The sequence below is a fragment of the Macrotis lagotis genome, chromosome 2 (genome assembly GCF_037893015.1).
Source record: "Macrotis lagotis isolate mMagLag1 chromosome 2, bilby.v1.9.chrom.fasta, whole genome shotgun sequence".
In the NCBI taxonomy this organism is placed as follows: Eukaryota; Metazoa; Chordata; class Mammalia; order Peramelemorphia; family Peramelidae; genus Macrotis; species Macrotis lagotis.
Genome location: NC_133659.1, coordinates 334,318,656 through 334,340,100, shown reverse-complemented (window position 1 = coordinate 334,340,100; position 21,445 = coordinate 334,318,656). Strand labels below are relative to the sequence as shown.

At 47.5% G+C, this 21,445-nt stretch overlaps 1 protein-coding gene across 3 annotated transcripts; it reads left to right on the top strand.

Annotated features, from left to right (window-relative positions):
- The first annotated feature begins 843 nt into the window (after positions 1-843).
- On the top strand, positions 844-20,801 carry LOC141515478 (suppressor of cytokine signaling 1-like). 3 transcript variants are annotated; one of them, XM_074227081.1, is made up of 4 exons: positions 844-1,368; positions 5,684-5,802; positions 8,829-8,904; positions 17,132-20,801. In XM_074227081.1, the coding sequence occupies exon 4, from the start codon at positions 17,180-17,182 to the stop codon at positions 17,858-17,860; it is 681 nt and encodes a 226-aa protein (XP_074083182.1). In that variant the 5' UTR covers positions 844-1,368; positions 5,684-5,802; positions 8,829-8,904; positions 17,132-17,179; the 3' UTR covers positions 17,861-20,801. The 3 variants fall into 3 exon arrangements, with proteins under 3 accessions (XP_074083182.1, XP_074083181.1, XP_074083184.1); XM_074227080.1 differs by lacking the exon at positions 844-1,368 and adding an exon at positions 4,934-5,220; XM_074227083.1 differs by lacking the exons at positions 844-1,368; positions 8,829-8,904 and adding an exon at positions 4,934-5,220.
- Positions 20,802-21,445: the final 644 nt, after the last annotated feature.

The window sequence follows — 21,445 nt, the reverse complement described above, 5'->3', positions numbered from 1 at the left end:
TTAGGGAAGGGGGGGGAGCCGGAGGAGAGCGGAGAGCGCGTGCGCCGGGAGGGGCGGGGCGAGGTGGGCGGTACCCGGGCCGCGCTGCCCGCCCGCGATTGGCCGGTGGGGGCGGGGGCGGGGGCGGAGCGCCGGGTTGGCGCGTGCGCACGGCGGAGCTCGGCGCCGGGCCGGGCCTGGCCTGAGCCGCCTTCGCCCCGGGGCCCCGGGCCTGGTCCGGGAGGAGCGCGGGAGCGGGGCGCAGGCCGGAGCTCAGACCCCGGGCCCCTGGCCTCAGCCCCTCCGCGGGTAGCCGGGCTTTCTCCGCCGAGCACTTATGAGGCGCCTCCTGTTTGCCGGCGCCGCTGCGCGCCCCACGGCTCGGGCGCCTCCATCGCCCCGCCCCGCCCCGCCCCGCCCCGCCCCGCCCCGCCCCGGGCCGGACCTCCGGGCCTCACCTCCGGGCCTCAGTTTCCCTCCCGGCGGGGGCGCCCCCGGGAAGCCCCTTCCTCCCCTCCCCCCGTGGGCCCGGGGCTCCGGGGCGGCCCCTTGGGGGGGGTCGGAGCCCCTCCCCTCCGGCCGGGGCGCCGCGTGGAAGGGGGTGCAGCGCGGGGGGCGGGTCAGGGCGCCCCGACACCTGGGGGGCCTGTAGGTCACCGCCCCCCCCCCCCGCCGGCGACCAGGGGAAGGTCAATGCCACTGCAGAGGCGGAGGGAAGCGCCCCGGAGAGCCCCCACCCGCGTGCCAGAGCGGGGCACCCCCGGGCCCGGCCCTCCGAGCTGCGCCCCCCCTGCTGCCCGGCCCTCCGAGCTGCCCCCCCCCTGCTGCCCGGCCCTCCGAGCTGCCCCCCGGGGCCGGCCCTCTGCCCTTGGGAGCGGCCTGCAGGGCCCTGTGCCCCCGGGGCAGACGGGATCCCCTAAGGGGAGGGACGGGCCCAGGCCCCCCACCCGGCGGCCCGGAGGGAGGCCGGCTCCACCCGCCCCGGCCCAGGGTCGGGGCTTCTCCAGGGGCCGCAGCCGCCGTCTCCCCTGGGTTGAACCAGTCTAGAAACTTCTGCCTGGCACGAAGCCTCCCCTTTGGGGGGAGAAGGGAACCCTTTGTTTCTTCTGCCACATGCTTCCTCTTCAGGCTCAGAACCCAGAACCCGGGCTAAGGATCTTCACCTGGGAAGAAGACTTGTCTATCTTTCCAAAATACAATCCAGATAAACCCGGTGCCCGCAGACCTTGGCAGGGGCAGCTCCACACTCCACCCAAGCTGACGCCCCCTCCCCTTCCTCACACTACATTCTGCTTCCCAGACTCCTTTGCAGACTGGCCAAATCCTCCAGGTTGAAACAAATCTTGCGCCCCCTCCTTAGGGTTTGGCTGGGATGATGAGCCGAGCCTGGTGAGCCTTCTGGAAAGGGCCGTGGGCCTTGCTGCAAGGGCACGGTGGGCAGACGCTGGGCTTTCTTTCCTCCTCCTCTCTCCTCCCCTCCCCAATCACCCCCTCCTCACTTTGTCATGACTTGATGGTTCACTACTTATTGCTAAGAAAACCCACCACCCGCAGGCCCCCAGCCCCACTTCCTTCAGCTCTTCCTTTTCCTTTGGGGCTATCTGATGTGGTGGGTGGGGTGCCACCTCCAGATCTGAGGGTCCAGTCTTTTGTGGCTCCCTGGGACTTAGTTCCAGAAGGAGAGAATCCTGGAAATAATGGAAAAAGGCATTCAGAGGCTTTCAGGAAGCCCCAGCACCCTGAAGTTGTGAGTCCCCTCAGAATCCATGGGGCCCAACACCTGTCCTCTGGATGAACCTCTTCTGTTCAAGCCTCTGCTTGAACACTCCCAGTGATGGGGAGCTCACTACCTTACAAGGTTACCCCCCCCCCCACTTTGGGGACCTTAATTGTTTTTCTGGATTTTATTCTACAAGTCACATATCAAGGTAACATTTTACAGGGACTTTCATGTTCTCAAGTTGTTCCAGCCAGGAATTTTTTTTTTGAAAAGTCAACATATTTGTGTTTATTGTATGAAAAAAGTCTGAACCGGGAAGAAAGAGCCGACACCTCCTTTAAAGCCACTTTTACAATTGTGGTCACTGATTACATGACATGTCAAAACTGAAAATGTTTAAGCCAAAAAAAAACCATGTAGGGGAAGCCCCTCCTGAGGGACCCTCCTAAGTTGCCAGTGTGATGCAGGGACAGGAACTCTGTCTCTCTATCTCTGTCTCTGTCTCTGGACTTCACTCTCTCTGTCTCTGTCTCTCTCTGTCTTTGTCTTTCTCTCTCTCTCTCTGTGTCTGTCTCCCTGTGTCTGTCTGTCTCTATGTCACCATCTCTCTGTCTCTCTCCTTTCTCTGTGTCTGTCTCTCTCTCTGTGTCTCACTATCTCTCTTCTCTTTTCTTTGTCTCTGTCTCTCTTCCCTCTGTCTTTCTGTCTCTCCTTTCTGTCTCTGTCTTACTCTCTTCTATCTCTCTGTCCTTGCCTCACTCTCCTTTCTGTCTCTGTCTCTCCTCTCTCTCTCTCTATCTCTGCCTCACTCTTTCTCTCTTTTCCTTTCTCACTCTCTCTTCTTTCTCTGTCCCTCTCTATTTTGGTCTCTCTGTCTCTCTTGGTCTTTCCTTTGGCTGTGAAGCAATGAGACCGTTTCCTGTCTCTTCTGCCCCCACTCTCACCTGCCGCTTCTGCTCCCCTGTGGATGTGGGGTCACCAGAGGAAGCGTCCTATGCTGGCAATTCTCTCATGCAAGTCAGGACCTGGGGTCAGATTGCTCTGCCATAGATGGTTATTTTCAATTCGCAAGCATGAAATCCTTCTCCAGAAATGACCCGGCAATCCAGTGCTGGCAAGTGGGAGAGGAATGCTTGGGGTGGCGAGAAAATGAGCTGTGAAGGGAGAAATCAGTTGGGGAGCTTTCTCCAGCATCTGGAGCCTCTGGCGGGCAGAATGGCTGGCCAGCTGGTTCAAGCAGAAATAGAACCTTTGCAGTGGACCGGGAGGGCGGGCAACGGGATTCTGTCCTTGCCCATCACTCTCTAATCTAGGCTTCTGTTTCCTCTTCATCTTAAAAATGAGATCACAGCTGGATCATGGCAGGCAGGGCTTCATCACTCTGTGTGTCTGCGTGTGTGTGTTTGTTTTCCAATCAGACCTGTGCTTTAATTGAAATAGTCCCAGTGAGGCAATTCCCTCCACAAATACAAGTTGCCACCTCCTCTGCACCATGGCCCTTCAGAGAGGTGCCTAGGACCTGAGAAGTGGTTTCTCAGTCAGGGTCGCACAGCCAGGGTATGTTGGACACTGGGACTTAAATCTAGATCATGGCAGAAGCCAGGCCAACTCTGACCACTGGTCCACAGCACCTCCCCCACTGCTTTTTTATTGGTTGGACAATGGGGTTAAATGACTCACCCAAGGTCACACGGCTAGTAAATAGCAAGTGTCTGAGTTTGGATTTGAACTCAGGGTCTCCTTCCTCCAGGGCCAGTGGTCTATTCTCTGTTCCACGTAACTGCCCTCCCATGTTGCCTCTCACAAGACTAAGACCTTTACTTCTTCAGTAAACTTCTTGGAGTGATAGAGCTTAAATTTCATAAATTCTTATTATAAACTGCTTTGTTTCCAGGTTTTTTTCCTGGGGGGTTGGGTGGGGGGCTAATGTGAGCCTACTATGTCCCAGGCAGGCCTTGCGCTAAGCACCAGCATTTCCAAATATTACCTCATTGGACATCTAAATTGGAAATCTTGACATTGGAGAGTTTTTATTTAAATAATACATAAAGAAATGAAGATGGACGAAAAATAGAGGCCTGGTACCTGTTTTATAAATGTGGCAACAAAAACACGACCCAGAGCCTTATGTTAGAGGGGAAGTCCAGAGATATGGGCCCTTTTCTGGCCGTGGTTTGAATCTTTCTTGCCTCCAGTTTCCTCATCTTTCAGGTGAGGGAGGGGCTGATAGATGCATCAAGGCCCCAGCTGGCCCTGAATGCCAAACTCTTCCAGGTCTGATCAAATGCCTTGGCTGTGCCACCCAGGGGAGATGTGCCCATTTAAAAATAGCCTTTAATTGCTCTGGGCCAGCAGCTTCCTGCAGGAGTGAGCCGTTGTGAGCATCATTTTCAGAGCGCTCACCATCAAATGAGGGAATGATCTGGATGAAGGGAGAGAGGTACAGAGTGAATCACTTATTAGAGGATGATAGCGGGATGGGACTGGCGAAACTGGCCGCTTCGTTGACCGCTGGCCTTCGATTTGAGAAATCACATGCCTACCATTTGCTTTGGTGCTCTTCTCTTGAATCCTCATTAAGTGTGAGCTCAGAAATACTTATCCAAATTCCATTACAGACTTTCAAAAGATCTTAAAAAATGTTTTTTTTTTATTTATTTAAGGCAATGGGGTTAAGTGGCTTGCCCAAGGTCACACAGCTTGGCAATTGCTAAGTGTCTGATCTGGATTTGAACTCAGATCTCTCCACTGAGCCACCTAGCTGCCCTTTTTGAAAGGTGTTGAAGGCAGAGGTCCCATAGGTGAGTCTATTTAGCTATTTCCAAGGCTGTCTGTCATCTGAATGGAGAGCAGTGCCCTTGGAAGCTTGTCCCTCGTGCACATACAATAGGTGCTTGCTCCTGTAGCTTATTTAGCTTGTTGTACCAAAACATGATTAGGCCAGCCAGTTTGGGTGATGGCAAAGAAACTGAGAAAATGGACAGTTAGACCAGCCTCCCTAGCTTGACCCCCTGTGTCTCAGGCAGATTATGAAATGTATGTGTGTCTATGCAGATATCCATCTCACCTTGGGAGACGTGAATAATTATTCTCAGCCAGGTTCATTAATTAATTTTGCTCTCCTGTTAAGATGCCTTTGAGCCAGAAAAAAGCCATGGAAGCTCTATTCCCAGGAGAGGGGGCTTGATTTGTTTGCATTTTCCTTTCTTTTGGTGGAAAGATGAAAATGTCTCGGTGAACTTCACAGGAAATGAGTGTTTGGTAGAGCTGAGCAGCCTGGCTGCATATTTCCAAGAACTGGTCTCAAGATATTTTGGTAACACACATTCTCTCTCACCTCCCCCTTTCACTTGGCCTGCTGCCGCTCGTTCTTCCTCTCTCACGGACAGAGACGCAAACATTGGTCCATACAAACAGAAGCCAATGAGCCATGCTTGCGTCTTCTTCGGCAGGGCTAGGGAAGCTGGGGCTTGAATCCGGCCGCCCGCTTCTAGGCTTGGAGGCCTGCGCCTCTGGCCAAGGTAGGATGAGGCCAGGGTCTTTGGCAACAGTTGATTCCAGAGCCAAGATGGCTCACGTACCAACTGATGGCGTTGGGTGGAGGAGAACCGTGGCTGTATCTCCCTAAAGCAGCTCATTTTGAAATCCCCCCTCCTTCGCTTGGGGGGCAGAGACTGAAGTCTGAAGAGCTTTGCCCCCACATCTTTTGCTCCCTTGCATGCTTGGTGAAGAGGATGGTCTGGCTGTAAGGCTCTCCTGGGAACAAGTCTTCATGGGGCTGCCTCTTTCTAGGCACTTGGGGAGATGTAAAAGGGCAGAATCTTTAGGGAGCAGTCTTGTCTCAAAAAGACAGACAGCATCCTCTCTCTGGTTTACCATGGATCAATGAATTCATCTTGAGCCTTGGAATTTCTAATTGGAAAGGGCTTTCAGAAATCATTTTCTACACCTGAATGAATCTCTTTTGTTGTCTTTAACCTACAGAAATGAAGTCTGATAGGATGGAGATGATGGATACTGGAGCTCTGGCTCAACCTTGGGGAGGAAACGCTGGAGGGGTCTGAGCCTGGCCAGTCTTCGGTGGGGGTGGTGCCCGCCTGAAGGTAATTCACCTTGGGAGGATGCTCTCTGGGACCTTCTCTGCTTGGGAGGGGAAGGGCAGCCCAGTAGCTGAAGAGGAAATTTGGGCTTGTGGTCCTTCCCCTGGCAGGCTGGGAGAAGGGCACTCTGACCTTTTTCTCTTCAAGGGAGCTAGCCTTCAGTCATGGCAAAGGGTCCATGTCCTTGGTCACTTGCCCGCAGACCCAGAGAGCTGTTTAATAGAGAGTAACTGAACCAAGGATGACCTTGACTATCTTTTTATTTGCTTGGGCTCATAATGACTTCACACCGTGAAGACTATGCAGCCAGGTGATGTGTTGAGTCAGGAAGCCCTGAATGCTAAGCTGGTCTTAGACATTCATTTATTAACCACTTCACCTCTTGTCTACCTCAGATTGCTCATCTGTAAAATGGGTGTGAGGAGAGAGAGCTAGTGTGAGGATCAAACGAGATGATTGCAAAGGGCTTCACAATCTTAAGGTGCTGGATGAGCACTGGCTTTTGTGATAATCCTATGCAAAGCGTATTTGGCAGCAGGTTGTGGGAGAGAAGACCAAATGAACAGATAGGTAAAGCTGTCCCCTGTGGACCATTCTATTCCCCTAACCTTCTTTAATGGGCCATCATAGCTTCTGTGTCGGCGTCTTTTCTACTTTATTAACTTGAAAGGTTCAGGAGGGTAGGGGCCATGTCATTACTACTTCGTCTTACCCCCCCCCCCGAGCCCAGGAAACCTCGGTTTCCTCATTTATAAAATGGGTATAGCAATAGCACCTCCCTTCCAGACTTCTTGTAAGGATCAAATGAAATAATATACATAAAGTGTTTTGCAAGGTTTCCTGCACCCAGTGGGTGCCTATGGCCTTTCTTTGGTATGGTGAAGCATTTCACATGTAAGTCATCCTGTAAAAAACGCTGCTGAGCCACTTGCTTAGGATCTTCTGAGGATTAACAAAGATTAAAGAGAAGTCGGACGGGGGGAGGGCACTTGATCAAGGCTTCATATTAAACGCTTGTGGTCCTACGTGTTGAGGAGAGGATGCTGGCTCGGGCGTCAGGAGAACTGGATGTGAGGTCCAGCCCAAAAGGCCTACTCGTGCTTAGGCAAATCACTGAGCTCTCGAAACTCGATTTCCTCACCTATCAAACAGACAGTCGGGATGCTCATGATCACTCAGCTAGTGTGTGTCAGAGACAGAACTCAAACCCGGGTCTTCTTGGCTGTGAGGCTGCCTCAGTCCCCACTATGCCACACGGCTTCTCAAGCTCAGCTTAAGAATTATCGGTGTGTTCCTACCCTGACCTAGGCACATCAGGGGAGACAGAAAAACAAAGGACAAAATAGTGATGATACTTTAGTATCTACAGGATGGAAGAAACCCTACTCAAGAGTCAGAAGGTTTGATCCCCCCCACTGATGCTGGCTCAGGGGTTAGAACAGTGGAAGTCAGGAAACCCTGAGTTCAAATCCAGTCTCAGATACTTATGAGCTGGGTAACCAAGTCACTGCCTGCCTCAGTTTCCTCTTCTGTAAAAGGGGAATAATTTCCTACTTTTCCAGGCTGTTTTGAGGATCGAATAAGATAACATTTGTTAACACCTGTTATTGTTACATCAGATTAAAAATGAGATCATGTATGTTCCCAAGTTATCTGGGTATGTTTGGGGGGGGGGGGGACTCTTTTTTGGGTCTGGAGAGATCCAACAGTGACTCTCCAGTTTTGATGTTCTGCATGTTCTTTCCAGCACTGGTCCCCCTAGCCTCTAGGTCCACCCCAAGCTTTGGCACTCTGCCTGCTCATCTCCTCCTTCCCACTAATGCCTAGGCTTTCAGACGAAGGCAATGAAAAGTCAAGGAGAAGGGACTGTTGGACTGGGAAGTTCTGGCTGCTTGGAGGGATGTGGAGCAGACTTAAAACCTTTTGCTGTGTTGATATGTTTGGGAATTGTATGGCACTCCACACACTGGGAGGGTCTGGATGACTGGGCATACGAGGGGCTCCTCTTTCCATGTGGACATGTAACCGGATGCTGTCCTTCAAGGTCTAATTTAGGATCCTGGGAGCCAAAGATCATGAGAGCGTTTTGCTTTTTTACCTTTTCACTGTATTAGGGAGTCGGGAATTTATTCTAGGGGAAGGAAAAATGAAGCTGGTAGCTCTGAGTCCATTTGCTGTGTAGGCTCTTTGTGGCCCTGGGTGAAGAAGAAGCAGCATCTCCTTCTGCAGGCTGCAATCCAATTGGAAGAGGGAATTTCTCTCCTCTTGTGGCATAGTTGGCCTGGAGGACTTCTGAGGGCTTTCCACTTCCCAGATGATCTCATTCTTACCAGGGGCAGCTAGGTGGCGCAGTGGATAGAGCCCCGGCCCGGGAGTCAGGGGGACCTGAGTTCAAATCCGGCCTCAGACACTTAATAATGACCTAGCTGTGGGGCCTTGGGCAAGTCACTTAACCCCATTGCTTAGCAAAAACCTAAAAAAAAAAAAAAGCAAAGGCTGGCAGAACCCATAGCTTGACCTGCCTCTCTCCCTCTCTAGCCATGGCTGGGCTTCCCCATGCATTAGGGTTGAGGCACACATTGGCAGAGCGGGTGGGAAAGAAAGCTGGTACTTCCCCGGCTGTTCCTCTCTAGTGACTGTAGAAAAAGTTTCAGATTCCAAAGCATGTCAACCTCTGCCCTTTCATGCAAAACAAAATGTGAACCAAATGAGTTTAAGTAAAATGTTTATTAAGAAGCTCAGCTTAGGCCTTACTAAGATCAGTCATACCAGGCCTTCGGTGAGTGTGTTGGACTATTTTGGGGTTGCAAGCACAGAGGACCTGGGTTTCCTTCCTGAGCTATGGGTCTCTAAAGATCATCCATAAGGCCCTTGCCAAATTAAAAATATAATTGAAAGAGCACCAGACTTGGGTCCGAATCCTGACTATGCCACTTATTAGCTGTCTGTCAGTGATGTCAGCTTTCCAAGCTTCATTTTCCTTCTCTATATAATGGGAATACTAAGAACGTGCATTACCTCCTGCACAGGGTTATTATGATAAAAGAGTCAAGAAGACGGGAGCTCAAAAGTGACCTCAGATGCTTGTGAGCTGTGTAGCCTTGGGTAAGTCACTAAACCTCGGTTTCCTCATTTATAAAATGGGTATAGCAATAGCACCTCCCTTCCAGACTTCTTGTAAGGATCAAATGAAATAATATACATAAAATGTTTTGCAAACCTTGGAGCTCTAGGGCAATGCTATTATTAATTATATGTGATGTCTCTGAAGTCAGAAGACTTTGGTTTGAATCCCAGCTCTGCCACATACTCCTCAATGTTTCTTTTAAGCCTCATCTGTGAAATGGGGGGGTTGCCCTTTGAGACCCCAGGGCTAGCCCTAGAATTCTTGATCTTTCCATCCAGTGTCTCAGTTTCTTCATCTGTCAACCAGATGGTCTCTAAGATCCCTCACTGCTTCCTATCTTTTGAGCCTGGAATAGTTAGTCAGAGTTTGACTTCAATCAAGAAACCAGGGTCTCCCTGCCTTCATGACAACTCTTTTCCCCTCTGCCCTCATCACTTCCCCATGAGAGAAGCTGGTGATTTATTTGATTTTTTTTTTTTTTTTGCAAAGCAATGGGGTTAAGTGGCTTTCCCAAGGCCACACAGCTAGGGAATTACTAAGTGCCTGAGGCCAGATTTGAGCTTAGGTTCTCCTGACTCCAGGGCCTGTGCTCTATCCACTGCACCCTGGTGATTTATTTGAAATCTGGAAGGTGGCTGACAATGTCCCTAGTAGACTCTAACGTGTTAAGCATCTGGGGGAGAGGATGGAGTCCAGAGGAGCAGATGGGCCACCTAGGAAGGCAAGAGTTTAAAAGGGATTTCTCCACGAATGGTTTTGTGAATGGAGTCTTGTAGGGAACGTCTGTGGTTTTCCCTCATGTCAGGTTCATGTAGAGTTTCCTCACGGAGAACAGTCCTTATCATCAATTTAATCTGACCGAGTTCCATAATGTTTCATAAAATAATCTATTAACGTTAATCTTGCCTGGCATCTAGGAGCTTAGTGCAGTGGACAGAGTTGTTCAGAGACCTGAGTTCAAATCCCAGCTCTGACACTGGTAAACTCCACTATGCTGGACAAATCACCTAAGCTCCAAGCCTCAGTTTCCCAATCTGCTAAATAAAGAGCATAAATGATACTTGACCCATCTAACATGCAGAATGGCTATAGATAAAGTGCTTATAGAAATGCAAGTTATCATTAGTGATAATGTTCATGTTTCTGGGTTTCTTGCATCTCTTTGGAGAGGAGGCCGACTGGGTGCTCCCTACCCTGTGCATCAGTTTCCCTGGTTCCTCAGATCTTCATTTCACCTTCTTGTCTTCATTGTCTACATCCCCTTAGTTTCTCCATTCCCGCACCAAAAGTAGGTTGCATTACTAGATCTACAATTCATAGAGTTTCATGACTATTTGGTCATTGCTGGCCTCACACAAACCTGGCCTGGTTCTTCAGGGAGTTTCCAGTGGGGTTTTGTCCCGAGCTGCTTGGGAAAATAGTGTTGTCCTGAGGTCTAGGCTTTGAGAGATGATTGACCCTGAACCTAGGCCCTGAACATCCCAGGTGTGCCATCAGCTTGGGCAGGTACCCCATTGGGCAGTGCTGGAACCATGGGAGGTAAAGCCTCATTCTTGGCCTGCTCTGGCTACCCGTAATCCCTTTTGCCTGAGCTTGGTGGGGGGGGACATGGTTCCTTTTCTGTCTCCCTCCCCTTCCCTATTGTTTATGGAGTCCTTGTGGTTTGTGGCTCATAATTGATTAGGGGTCTAGAGCCAGAAGAGACCCGCTCCCTGGGGGCGACTGCTTCCCGTCTGCTTAGGACAGAGACAGATGGAGAGGCGAGTGATGATGCTGTTAGGACAGGGAGGATCCCGCTTCTCTCTGCACACATTAAACACGGCTCTCCCCCGGCTGTTCCATAGTATGGGCATAGTCACGTGAGTGTGTGGGCTTAGATCTGAAAGACCCGCTCATCATCTCAGCGGGTAGGATTCCATGTCAATTCTGTTCCATGAATTCCAAAGGAAAGAGGCTGAGGAAGAGCTCTCAAGGAGCCCTTCAGGCCTCTCTGGTCCTCCCCTCGGCTCTCCTGGGAAGGCCCCCCACTCTTAGATTAGTCCAAGGTTAGTCTGAGTTGCCTCAGAGAGTTGCAAGGGCGATGGAGTGGGGTGTGTGTGCAGCATTTCTGACCTTCCAAGTCATCTCAAAACTCAGCCAGGTCACAGATCTTAAGTAAACAGGGCAGGATTTGAACCCAAGTCTTCCTGACTTCAAATCTGACTGTCCTGGCTCCACCAAGCTGGAAGGAAAGAGGCCTGGGCCGAATTGGTCTCACGGTGGCCACAACTCCCCTGAATCATCTGACTTTGCTGAGTCAGTGGCAAATGCCTACTGACCTGCATTGTACCTTTTGGGGCTAGGGAACTAGGCGAATCCCTGGCTCTATTACAGTCCCAGGAAGATGCGACTTTTCTAAAATGGTTCTAATAAGATCTTTATGATTTAGAAAGGCAAAATGAGGGTCAAATTAAGAAAGCCGGTGTCTAAGAACTGGGTGGCCCGCCCTCTCAGCAGTATTCTATTCTAAAAATCTCTAGATAAGCAGAGAAATGGATTTATATCCTGTCCATCCTGTTTTGTATATGTATTTCTGCAAAGCCTTCATAAGCACATTTTGGTGCTTTTTTTAAATAAGAATAATTAACATCCCATAAGAACTGGAAATCCTAACTTGTTAGCAACCTTTCTTTTAGAGGCCACAAGGGGGCGCAGTGGAAAGTGAACTGATCCTGGAGTCAGGAAGACCTGAATTCAAATCCATCCTAAGACATTTACTAGCTGGGAGACCCTGGCAAGTCACTTAACCACTGCTTGTCTCAGTTTCCTTATCTGCCCTTTGGGAATGATAATAGGACCTCTCACACAAGATTGTTGTGAGAACCAAAGGAGATGGCATCTAAAATCTTTTTTTCATTGATATTTTATTTTATTTCTCCACTTACACGTAATGAAAGTTTTTCAAGATTCATCCACTTGCATATTTATAAATTACACATTTTCTCCCACCCTCCTTTCCCCGCCCCTTCCCCTCAGCGACGAGCAGACTGGTAAAAGTGTGAAGTATATTGAACCTTAAAGTACTCTGTCCAGACGAACTATTGTTATTAATATTATTATAGTGTCGGGTCTTATGTGGCTATTGAAAAAGTCCATGTAGCGGGGCAGTGAGGTGGCACAGTGGATAGAGCACCGGCCCTGGAGTCAGGAGGACCTGAGTTCAAACCCGGCCTCAGGTACTTCATAATGACCTAGCTGTGTGGCCTTGGGCAAGTCACTTAACCCCATTGCCTTGCAAAAACCTAAAAAAAACCAGCAAGTGGTGGAAACAGCTTAGTGATTTTAAAATTCACAATGGGAGGCCTTCCTTATTTCCTTTTCCAGTGAGGTTTTTTTTTTGTATAGACTTTTTTTTAGTTTGTTTTTTTTTTGGCAAGGCAATGGGGTTAGTGACTCGCCCAAGGCCACACAGCTAGGTCATTATGAAGTGTCTGAGGCCGGATTTGCACTCAGGTCCTCCTGACTCCAGGACCGGTGCTCTATCCACTGTGCCACCTAGCCACCCCGTGCATAGACATTTTTCACACCCAAATTCTAATTGGCAAATGAGAAAAGAATTCAAGACAACCACAAAGTGGAAGTAACATACCATAGATTTGCTACACTCCCAAATATCTCTGACCTTGAGTTAGCCTGTAACTTTTGGGAAGTTTCATTGACAAATGTAAACGTTATGGTATGTATATCTCAATTATAAGCTAGCCCTAATGCAGTTTGTTTAGGATTTCTTTTTTTCATGGCCAGTGGTTTCCACCAGAAAGTCCCAAACTGAGCTAAGGGAGGGTTTCTTCCTCCTCTGGCACCAGAGACCTCATTACAAGGTAGTAGAAAAATAAGCCTTGGGTTGCCTTCTCACCACGGTGATTTTGAGTGACACAGTGGATCACAGGTTCTCAGACTTTTAGGGGAGGTCATGGATCCCTTGGGTAGTCTGGTGAAGCTCATGGGTCTCTTTTCAGAATAATATTTTTACATTTATAAAGTAAGCTGCACAAAGGAAGCCAATTATATTGAACTATGGTCATCAGAATATTTTTTTTAAGTTCATGGACCCCAGGCTGAGAACCTCAGTCATATATGATCTTCATGATGTGTTTCTGAAGAAATGTTTCTGCCTCGGTGGCGATCTCCAGATCTAGCTAGGCAGGTCTTCTGGTATCCGGTCTACAGTTCATCACTGAACAAACCAGAACTTGTCTCAGTTTAGTAGGATTTCCTAGGGTTTGCCGTCCATTGGCACAGTTGTTGAGAGTCCAGAGTCATGCCCTAGGAGGGCATCTCCCTAGGAGGCATCAGAATCTGGGCATGTAGAGCTCCCATTTCACCAAGGGGGCATTCTTAGATGGACCCAGAGATAGTCATAGAGCAGAATAGCAACAAGGGCCAGAGTGGGGAGGTGTTCAAAGGAAAGAGAAACCAAACAATGGCTCTACCATATAGATGCCCGAGTTCTAAATTGAGAATACAGTTCCCCTACATTGGGTTGGGGTTGGGAGGGTCTTCCAGGAGAGGTTGACAGGCAAGGAGAAGAGGAGGATGGGAAGGACAGGGAGAAGGGGGAAGGGCTTGATAGGGCCTGCTGAAGGGGGACATTTTTGCTCCGACCTGGACCATTCTATGGATGGGCCATAACCTCACCATGGCATTGAACCTGTGACCTCAGGCAGGTTTGTTTTCCTCAAAATTCCAGTTCTTATGTTGGAATAGATGCTGGGAATAGTATAGCATAATCCAAAAATGAGACCCCAATGCATTAGAGAGCAGAGGGTTAGTTTTTCCTTATAAATAAAAGCTTGACTAGGAAAGACTGGACATCCAAAGTTATACAAGGAGGAGTTTCTCTAGTTCAAGAGGGCACAGTGGATAGAGCACTGACCCTGGAGTCAGGAGGACCTGAGTTCAAATGTGGCTTCAGACACATAATAATTACCTAGCTGTGTGACTTTGGGCAAGTCACTTAACCCATGAAAAAAATCCCCCCCAAAATAACTTAAAAAAAAAAAGAATGCTTGTCCTAGGCTCCTGAAGCTTTCTTATTTTCAGTAAACTCTCATTGAAATTTAACATTTTCTTCTATTACTTGAGATGATTCTGAGGAGTTCTTGACCTAGAAGGCCAAAGGGATCCATGTTGAAGACCTCAGTACTAGGCTAGAATACATTGATTTATGATGTTGGTTTATGTTATGTCCTTGTATGAATCACAATGAACCATGCTCCTGTCTTGGTTACTTCACCTGTAAAATGGGGCAATAATCATTTTTAGACACCACATTTCAGAGTGGAGCCTTAAGGATCTTCCTGTTCACATTTCATTCTGAAAATGAGACCTCTTAGACTTCTCTTTAAGGCTATGATTTCTTTCTCATCACACCCAATTTGGATCAAGGTACAACATGGAAACAGAGTAAAGACTGATGGAGTGCTATCTGTGGGGTGGGGGAGGGAAGCAAGATTGGGGGGAAAATGTAAAACTCAAATAATATCTTTAATAAAAAATAATTTTAAATTAAAAAAAAAAAAGAAAATGAGAGAGCTAAGGATTCTGAGTCCTGACCTCAGAACTGGGACAACAATCCACAGCCAAGGTGTGTTGGCCTCCACCTCCCTCCTGGTCTCTCCTTTATCCTGCTACTGTCTCCTGTTCCTTTCTCTTCCATGACTTCTCGTACGTCTATGTCTCTTCCCAGAGGTCCTCCTCTAGGTACCTCTTTTAACGCTGGAAGCAATACGGCAGCTCTTGAATTGTCCATCTCTTTTCATTTGAGCAACTCCTTGCCTAATGGATACTAACAAGTGTGTTCCATATGGACCATCCAGTTTCTTTGCTCCAGAATAAATGAAGCCATTGTCACACCGTTCTTGTCAACAGCTGAAAGGATTTCTCTCCTTTCTGGTAACAGTTTGTTACTCAGAAGTCCTCCTCAAAAGTCAACAATGAAGTGACCAAATTAGAAAAGTTGGCCCCTGGTAATTCCTGATCCAAAAGGGTCTTCATGGCTCAGCACAAAGGACCTAGGCGAAAGCTGTTGACGTACCACCATATCGGGGCCATGTTTTGTTGCTCACGCAATCTCTGTGTATTCAATGGCTGACAAAATAATTTTGAGCATATGGGAAAAGCTCTTACTTAGAGTGCCCCCAAATCACCAAAATAGCGATGGTTAAAAGCCATTGCCATAATTAATATATGTAAATGTCTACAAATATCCTTTCTTGATGGGATTTTTCTTTAATCAGTATCTTGTTTTTGACCTCGAAGGCCAATGGAACTTACAAAGGAAAGGCTTACCTAGAAGACCCCGCATGATGGGTTATCACATTGTGTTAGACAATGGGCACACAATTTGTGTCTATCAGAGCCCTCCCCGTGATTGGCAGAAAGACATCATTATTTTCAGTTAGCATGCTGAGGTTACTGCACCCAGACTAGAAGGGTCCTAGACCCAGCATCTGAAATAATTTATAGCTTTCACTTGTCAAACAAGGACAGAAAACCAAATTGTTCTCAAGAAATATAACTGGAGAACATGGCAGGAGGGATGAGGGAGGGGGCTACTAAGAAACAAAAATACCTTACCTATTTGCTGCCTTTATTTGATCTTATTTTAATTGGAAGTGGTTTACTTTTTTTTAAGCCAACCTTGGTGGGGTTCCACTAATGTAACGCCGGGGGAAATCTGGGTTTTTGTGTCTTTCTGGGAAATAAACACATTACTTTAAAAACAATTTGTGGGAAGCATTCACCTCCAATTCTCCATTAAATCCAGAGGCTGGCCATTCACTGTGAGTGGCACTTTGAGGCTTCTGAGCCGGTGATTTTGGTAGAAGGGTTTTTTATATTAGCTTGACATGTAATTGAGGACTACGGTGGTGGCAGAGAATGAGATCCTCAGTACAATCTTATCCTGAGCTACTGGGAAATAAAAATGGGCAGGTAGCATTTGGAGCAAGTTTACCCTGGTAAGGCACTGGGTTTTTTGTACCCTTAAAAATATTAGGTTTTTTCACTAATTTAACACAGTGTAAGCCTGAATTCTAATTACTGTGGCTTCATCACATGAAAATATTATGGGAGAGCAGAGCCTTCTTCATCTGAAATGCTGATAGCTTGGGTATGACCAACTCCATACTTCATGGTTCTAAGGACCCATGATTTACTTCCTCAAGATGGTTTTACTCTCCACTAAGAACCTTCCGTGCCTTAGGAGAAGGCCATGAGGAATTTGTGGGTTGGGGACTGGCAGGGAGTCAGTCTATAAACATTCTGTAAGCACTCCTTTGGGGCCAGACACCATGCTAAGAGATGGAGATACAAAGAGAGGCAAATCCCTGGCCATCCCTTTCTTCAAGGAGCTCCCATGCTGGGTCCAACCTTTTGGCAACAGCCAAGTTCATAATCCTCATTGAGTATGGGGGACTAGGGGCAAGGGGAAGCTTTAAACAGCTCAGATGGTCCCTTAAGTCAAACATTCTTATATTTTTGGTGACTATGGAGAAGAGAGACTGTTTTAGAGCAGACGTGCTACCAACCTTTAGGCAATGGGCTGTAACGTGAATGACCTGGGGGCTGTGCTCTTACCCCTCCATGATAAAAGCTCTACCTATAAGAAGACTGTAAGATACATGGATCTTTTATACTGGCTGTAAAGCAGGATCGCAAAGAGAAGGGAACAGACTAAAAAGACATAGATGGTTGAGATTTGTACCCGTGGAGGGAATGGTCTGATTGATGTCCATGTTGATCCAACTTATTACCAGCATCCTCCCTGATGAATAGTTGGCTTCCAAGTAGCTCACCTGGGCAGCTCTGGTGATGCGTCTGTGGCACCCACTGCTTCTAGAACCATTGTACCAATCACCCAGCAAGTTGGAATCATTATCTTGTTGCATCAAACAGCAGCATCATTGACCCACAGGACTCCTCAGATGGGGATGAAGCTCATTTGGACCTAGATTTGGGGTTGGTAGTGGAAATGGGTATCTTATTAACTAAAGAATTCCATGAGTCCATGAATTCACCTGAATTTCAGGGTTGAGAGTTGGGCTGGTTCTTGCCTCCCTCAGGGTTTGGGTGCTTGTCTTCTGCCCATCCAACTCAACTGGGAGCCTGGCAAACATTTGATGTCACTACTGAGTCATGTCTCTCCTTCCCTTTCATCCCTAGGTCTGATGTAAGGAAGCTAAGGATGCTCCATTCTTGGACTCATGGGCCATGTGGGAGACGTTCGGAGGGAGGGCCAGCGGAGCAGCTACTCAAGGATCTGAGAGACCTTCTCCCTCCCATCGGCAGCCGGCACCTCCCTTCAGCCCAGCTCAATCCAACTTGCCTACCCATTATCGGGCCTTCCGCAACCACGAATGGGAAGTAGTAGAGCGTTCTCTCAGTATTCTGCAGGCCAGTGACTTCTACTGGGGCCCTCTGTCAGTGGGTGAGGCTCATGCCCGGCTGGCAGCAGAGCCCGTGGGTACATACCTGATTCGGGACAGTGCCCAGGGAGACTGCCTATTCAGCCTCAGTGTCAAGATCCCGTCGGGCCCCGTTAGCCTGAGGATTGCATTCCAGAAGGGCCACTTCTGGTTGAATCACTTGTTTTCAGACTGTGTGGTGAGGCTTCTCGAGATGGTGGTGGAGGCCACGCAGAACAACTCCCTTTACTGTAAGGAGGGCTTTCCCTTGGTCTTCTCCACCCCGTTGAGAAGGAACCAGAACTCATCCCGGCAGCAGGAGTTATGCCAGCAAACCCTGAACACTTGTGGGGCAGTTGGCTCCAGGACAGAACACAGAACAAAGACTATGGAGAAGGAGGTCACCAGAGACACCTCTCAGCCTTGGCAGGAAGGCAACCAGTTGTCCCCCAGGATTCATCTTCTTCTCCACCATCAACCAAAGTAGCCTTCCAAGCCAACTTTGGAAGTTTACTTGTCCATGTTCTTGGTTGTGTCTGGGAACCCAGCCTCTGGGGACCCACCTCTAAGGACCCAGCCTCTGGAACTCTACTCCATATGGATGGACTAAGCCCTCTGGGAAGATGAGTTTCAGTGGCAGGGGGTAGGTGGGTTACTTTTGAATAAATCATTCCATGCCTATACTCCCATGGGGTGGGATGGGGGCTGGTGTCCCATCCTCACCCATCAACCAATCCCCTTTCATCCTTCCAACTTACAGGAATCTTTGAGTCACATACTAGAGCCAGGTTCTAGTTGTTTCCAGCACAGTCTTCTATTAGAGGCAAAAAAGACGAAATGAGGACCCATCCTTAGGTGCGTTTCCATCTCCCCACTAAAGGCGGCCTCCTTACTCTGAAAGGAGACAACTTTCTCCATCCCAGCAACAAGCCCAGGTTGTGGCCAGACTCCAGTGGTAGGGCATGGCCCCTGGCTGTTGAATTCCTAATGACCCTGCAGGGTGGGTAGAGACCCATGACCTTCTCCTCTGATCTGTTTTCCTCTGTTCTCTAACCAAGGCTAACAATCTCTGAGAGTCAGGGCCCCAAAGAAATTTTTGACTTGAAAATCAGATTAGGGTCAAATAAAAGGAAACGAAAGGCAGAGAAGTTCAAAAGTTGAGATAAATGACTTTTTTCCTAAACATGATATGATAACATCCATTGGAGTTCTCAGTTGTCACTTAGGACACCTTACAAAACATGCCTACCATCCTGCAGGGTAGGAGATGATGCCCATCCCAATATTGAGGATATGGAGCTAGATCAGAGAAATTAGGCAGCCCTCACAGAGACAGGGCCTATGCCACTGAGTTCTTGAATGAGCATCATAGCCCTGTACAACCTCCATGTTGCATTTTTGATGGTTGCAGACTCTTGTTCTTGTCCAGGGAGGAAGGAAAGACTTTAGGACAGTGAGTGGTGGACAGGCTGAATGACCCCCTCCCCTCCAGGGTTAGAGTGGGAAGTAGACATTAACCCAGTTAGTCACTGGGGTCCCTTCCAACAAAGAGATTTCAGGTGACGCCAGCCTGTCTGGGCCAGTGAGAAAAGACTATGAAAGAGAGGTCTAACTAAGACCCTAAAATGAGAGGGACTCTGTGGGTTTATGTACCATATAAGCAGGACCAGGGCAGGGAAATGCTTTCAAGCCAACAGGGTCTGAGATGGAATTTAGTTCAACCCCTTCGTGTTACAGACAGATGGAAAAGAGACCAGGGAGTGAAGTGACCTCTCCAGGGTCACACACATAGTTCGTCGTAGAACTCAAGGCTTCTGCTTCCCAGCTCATTACACCACCATCCCCTTTTTTATTAAATCATTTGATATTTTATTTTTTAACACTTTCTTTTTCATTTCCTAAGAATTTATTTTAAATGGAGGTCATTAAAAACAATGTTCATATTTTGGTATCATATTTGTCCATGCATGACCATGATTACTCATGTGGATGAGAGTTGAGGTTATGTGGTCCCTCATTAGGAATGTCTTGGCATGTCAGGACTTATCACATGTTGAGAGAGGGGTAAAGATCTTCCTTCAGGTGGGGAGAAAGGTGACTTCTGAGGGCCTGTCCTCACTCACTAGTCACTTTATATTTCTTGGGACATTTTGACCTTTGAGATCCAAAAACTCCCACAGATCCGCCTACAGTGTCTCTCTTTGAAGACAGTTAAGACAGGCTCTGATCTGTTTTCTGTGATGGCAGACTTGTTAGGCAATTGTACGTGGAAATGGGGGTTTGGGGTATTGCTTGTAAGAAGGTGCCAACTCTCCATTGGTCATGACTCAGCGTGCCTGCAGATTTGGGATTTTCCCCTCACATTAATGAGTGAATATATTTTGCATTGTAAGTGCAATTGTAGAGAAGAAACTTATAGATGAGAAAATTGAGGTTTAGAGAAGCAAGGGAACTGGCTCAAGGTCATTTTAATTCTGTTGATAGCCAGGTGTCTATAGAAGGTTGGTTTGTTGAGTTCTTGAGTGGCACAAAAAAGTTTGAAAAGCCTTAAGATAGATGAGGAGATAGACAGATGAGGAAAGATGCTAGTACCCTCAGCATTTCTGGTCTGGGCAAACATCTTAGAGTTTCAAACGGTCATTTCTTACTGTGTCCTTTTCTTACTTTCTTGGAAGTGGAAAGAGTTCTGGGATAAGAGTCAGGAAGACTTGAGTTCCAATCCAGTCTCAAACACTATCTGTGTGACTTGGGAAAGTCACTTTAACCTCTGTTTATCTCAGTTCCCTCAAATGTAAAATGGGGGAGATGACAGCACTTAGCTTTCAGGGTTAGGATGAGGATCAAATGAGATAATATTTGTGAAGTATTTCCTGGCATCTAGTGGACATTTAATAAATGTGTGTTCCCTTACCTTCCTTTTGCTTCCACTTTACCAGTTGTTTGCTATGATGGGGAGAGTCACCTTTGGAAGGGATTCCATCCACTTTCAGATTCCTCAACTCTCCAGTCTAGTCTATACCTCAACCTCTCATTCTCAAAAACTCTCCATCCTTTAGCACCTTTATCTTCTGATGGTGGAGGAAGAATGTGCTGCTAATGGACCAGTCCAGAACCTAGATGATGACTTTGGTCATCATCAGCTTCTGGGTGATGATTTCCCAGATTGCCCTTTCTGAGCCCCTGCAGCTAACAGCCTTAATGACATTGGGTCCAAATCCCAGACTAATTAAATACTATTTCTTAGATTATTCCATTTGATACTTAAATTAATTTTTTAAAGTTTAAAATTATTCAAATCTATGTAATTAGCTGTCACTTTCTACCAGATTAAGTATCTTAATTCTTTGGGCTAAATGAGAAAATGAAATTATTTACTCACACTTCTTGACCTTTGGGGTAAGGTCAATTATAAAGCTCATTAATGACAACTCTGGATGGGACAGTCATTATTATAGCACCTTACAAGCACTTTCGTTAAAAGTATGAATTAATAACATAATAAGAATGTAAGAAGGATGTTGAGAATTCTTCATTAGCTCGTAACCAAGGGACTCCAGAAGTCTCATTGGACAGGAATTCTTCACCTTGTTTGTGTCCTAAATACAACTAATAAAAATACTGCAGCCTTTTGGGAGGCTCTGCCACACTTGCATCACTTCAACTAGTGTCTGAAAATGGCTGACCCCTGGTGGACATTGCATATTTTGCATACACTCCCTTGCTGGATAATTAATACAGTGACACACTACCTTCCTGTAGGTTTACAGAAGGTAATCACAAGCTGATTAAGACTGATATTCAGGGTGGCTGGGTGGTGCAGTGGATAGAGCACCGGCCCTGGAGTCAGGAGGACCTGAGTTCAAATCCAGCCTCAGACATTTAATAATTGCCTAGCTGTGTGACTGTGGGCAAGCCACTTAACCCCACTGCCTTGCAAAAACAACAACAAAAGACTGATATTCATGGTATGCACACAAAACAGAATTTTTTAAAAAAAATTAACTTTATCGTTTAGATTTTTTTACAAGGCAGTGGGATTAAGTGACTTGCTCAAGGCCACACAGCTAGGTAA

Coding starts and splice junctions, on each gene's coding strand:
- LOC141515478 (XM_074227081.1), top strand. CDS start 17,180: ATGTGGGAGACGTTCGGAGGGAGGGCCAGCGGAGCAGCTACTCAAGGA.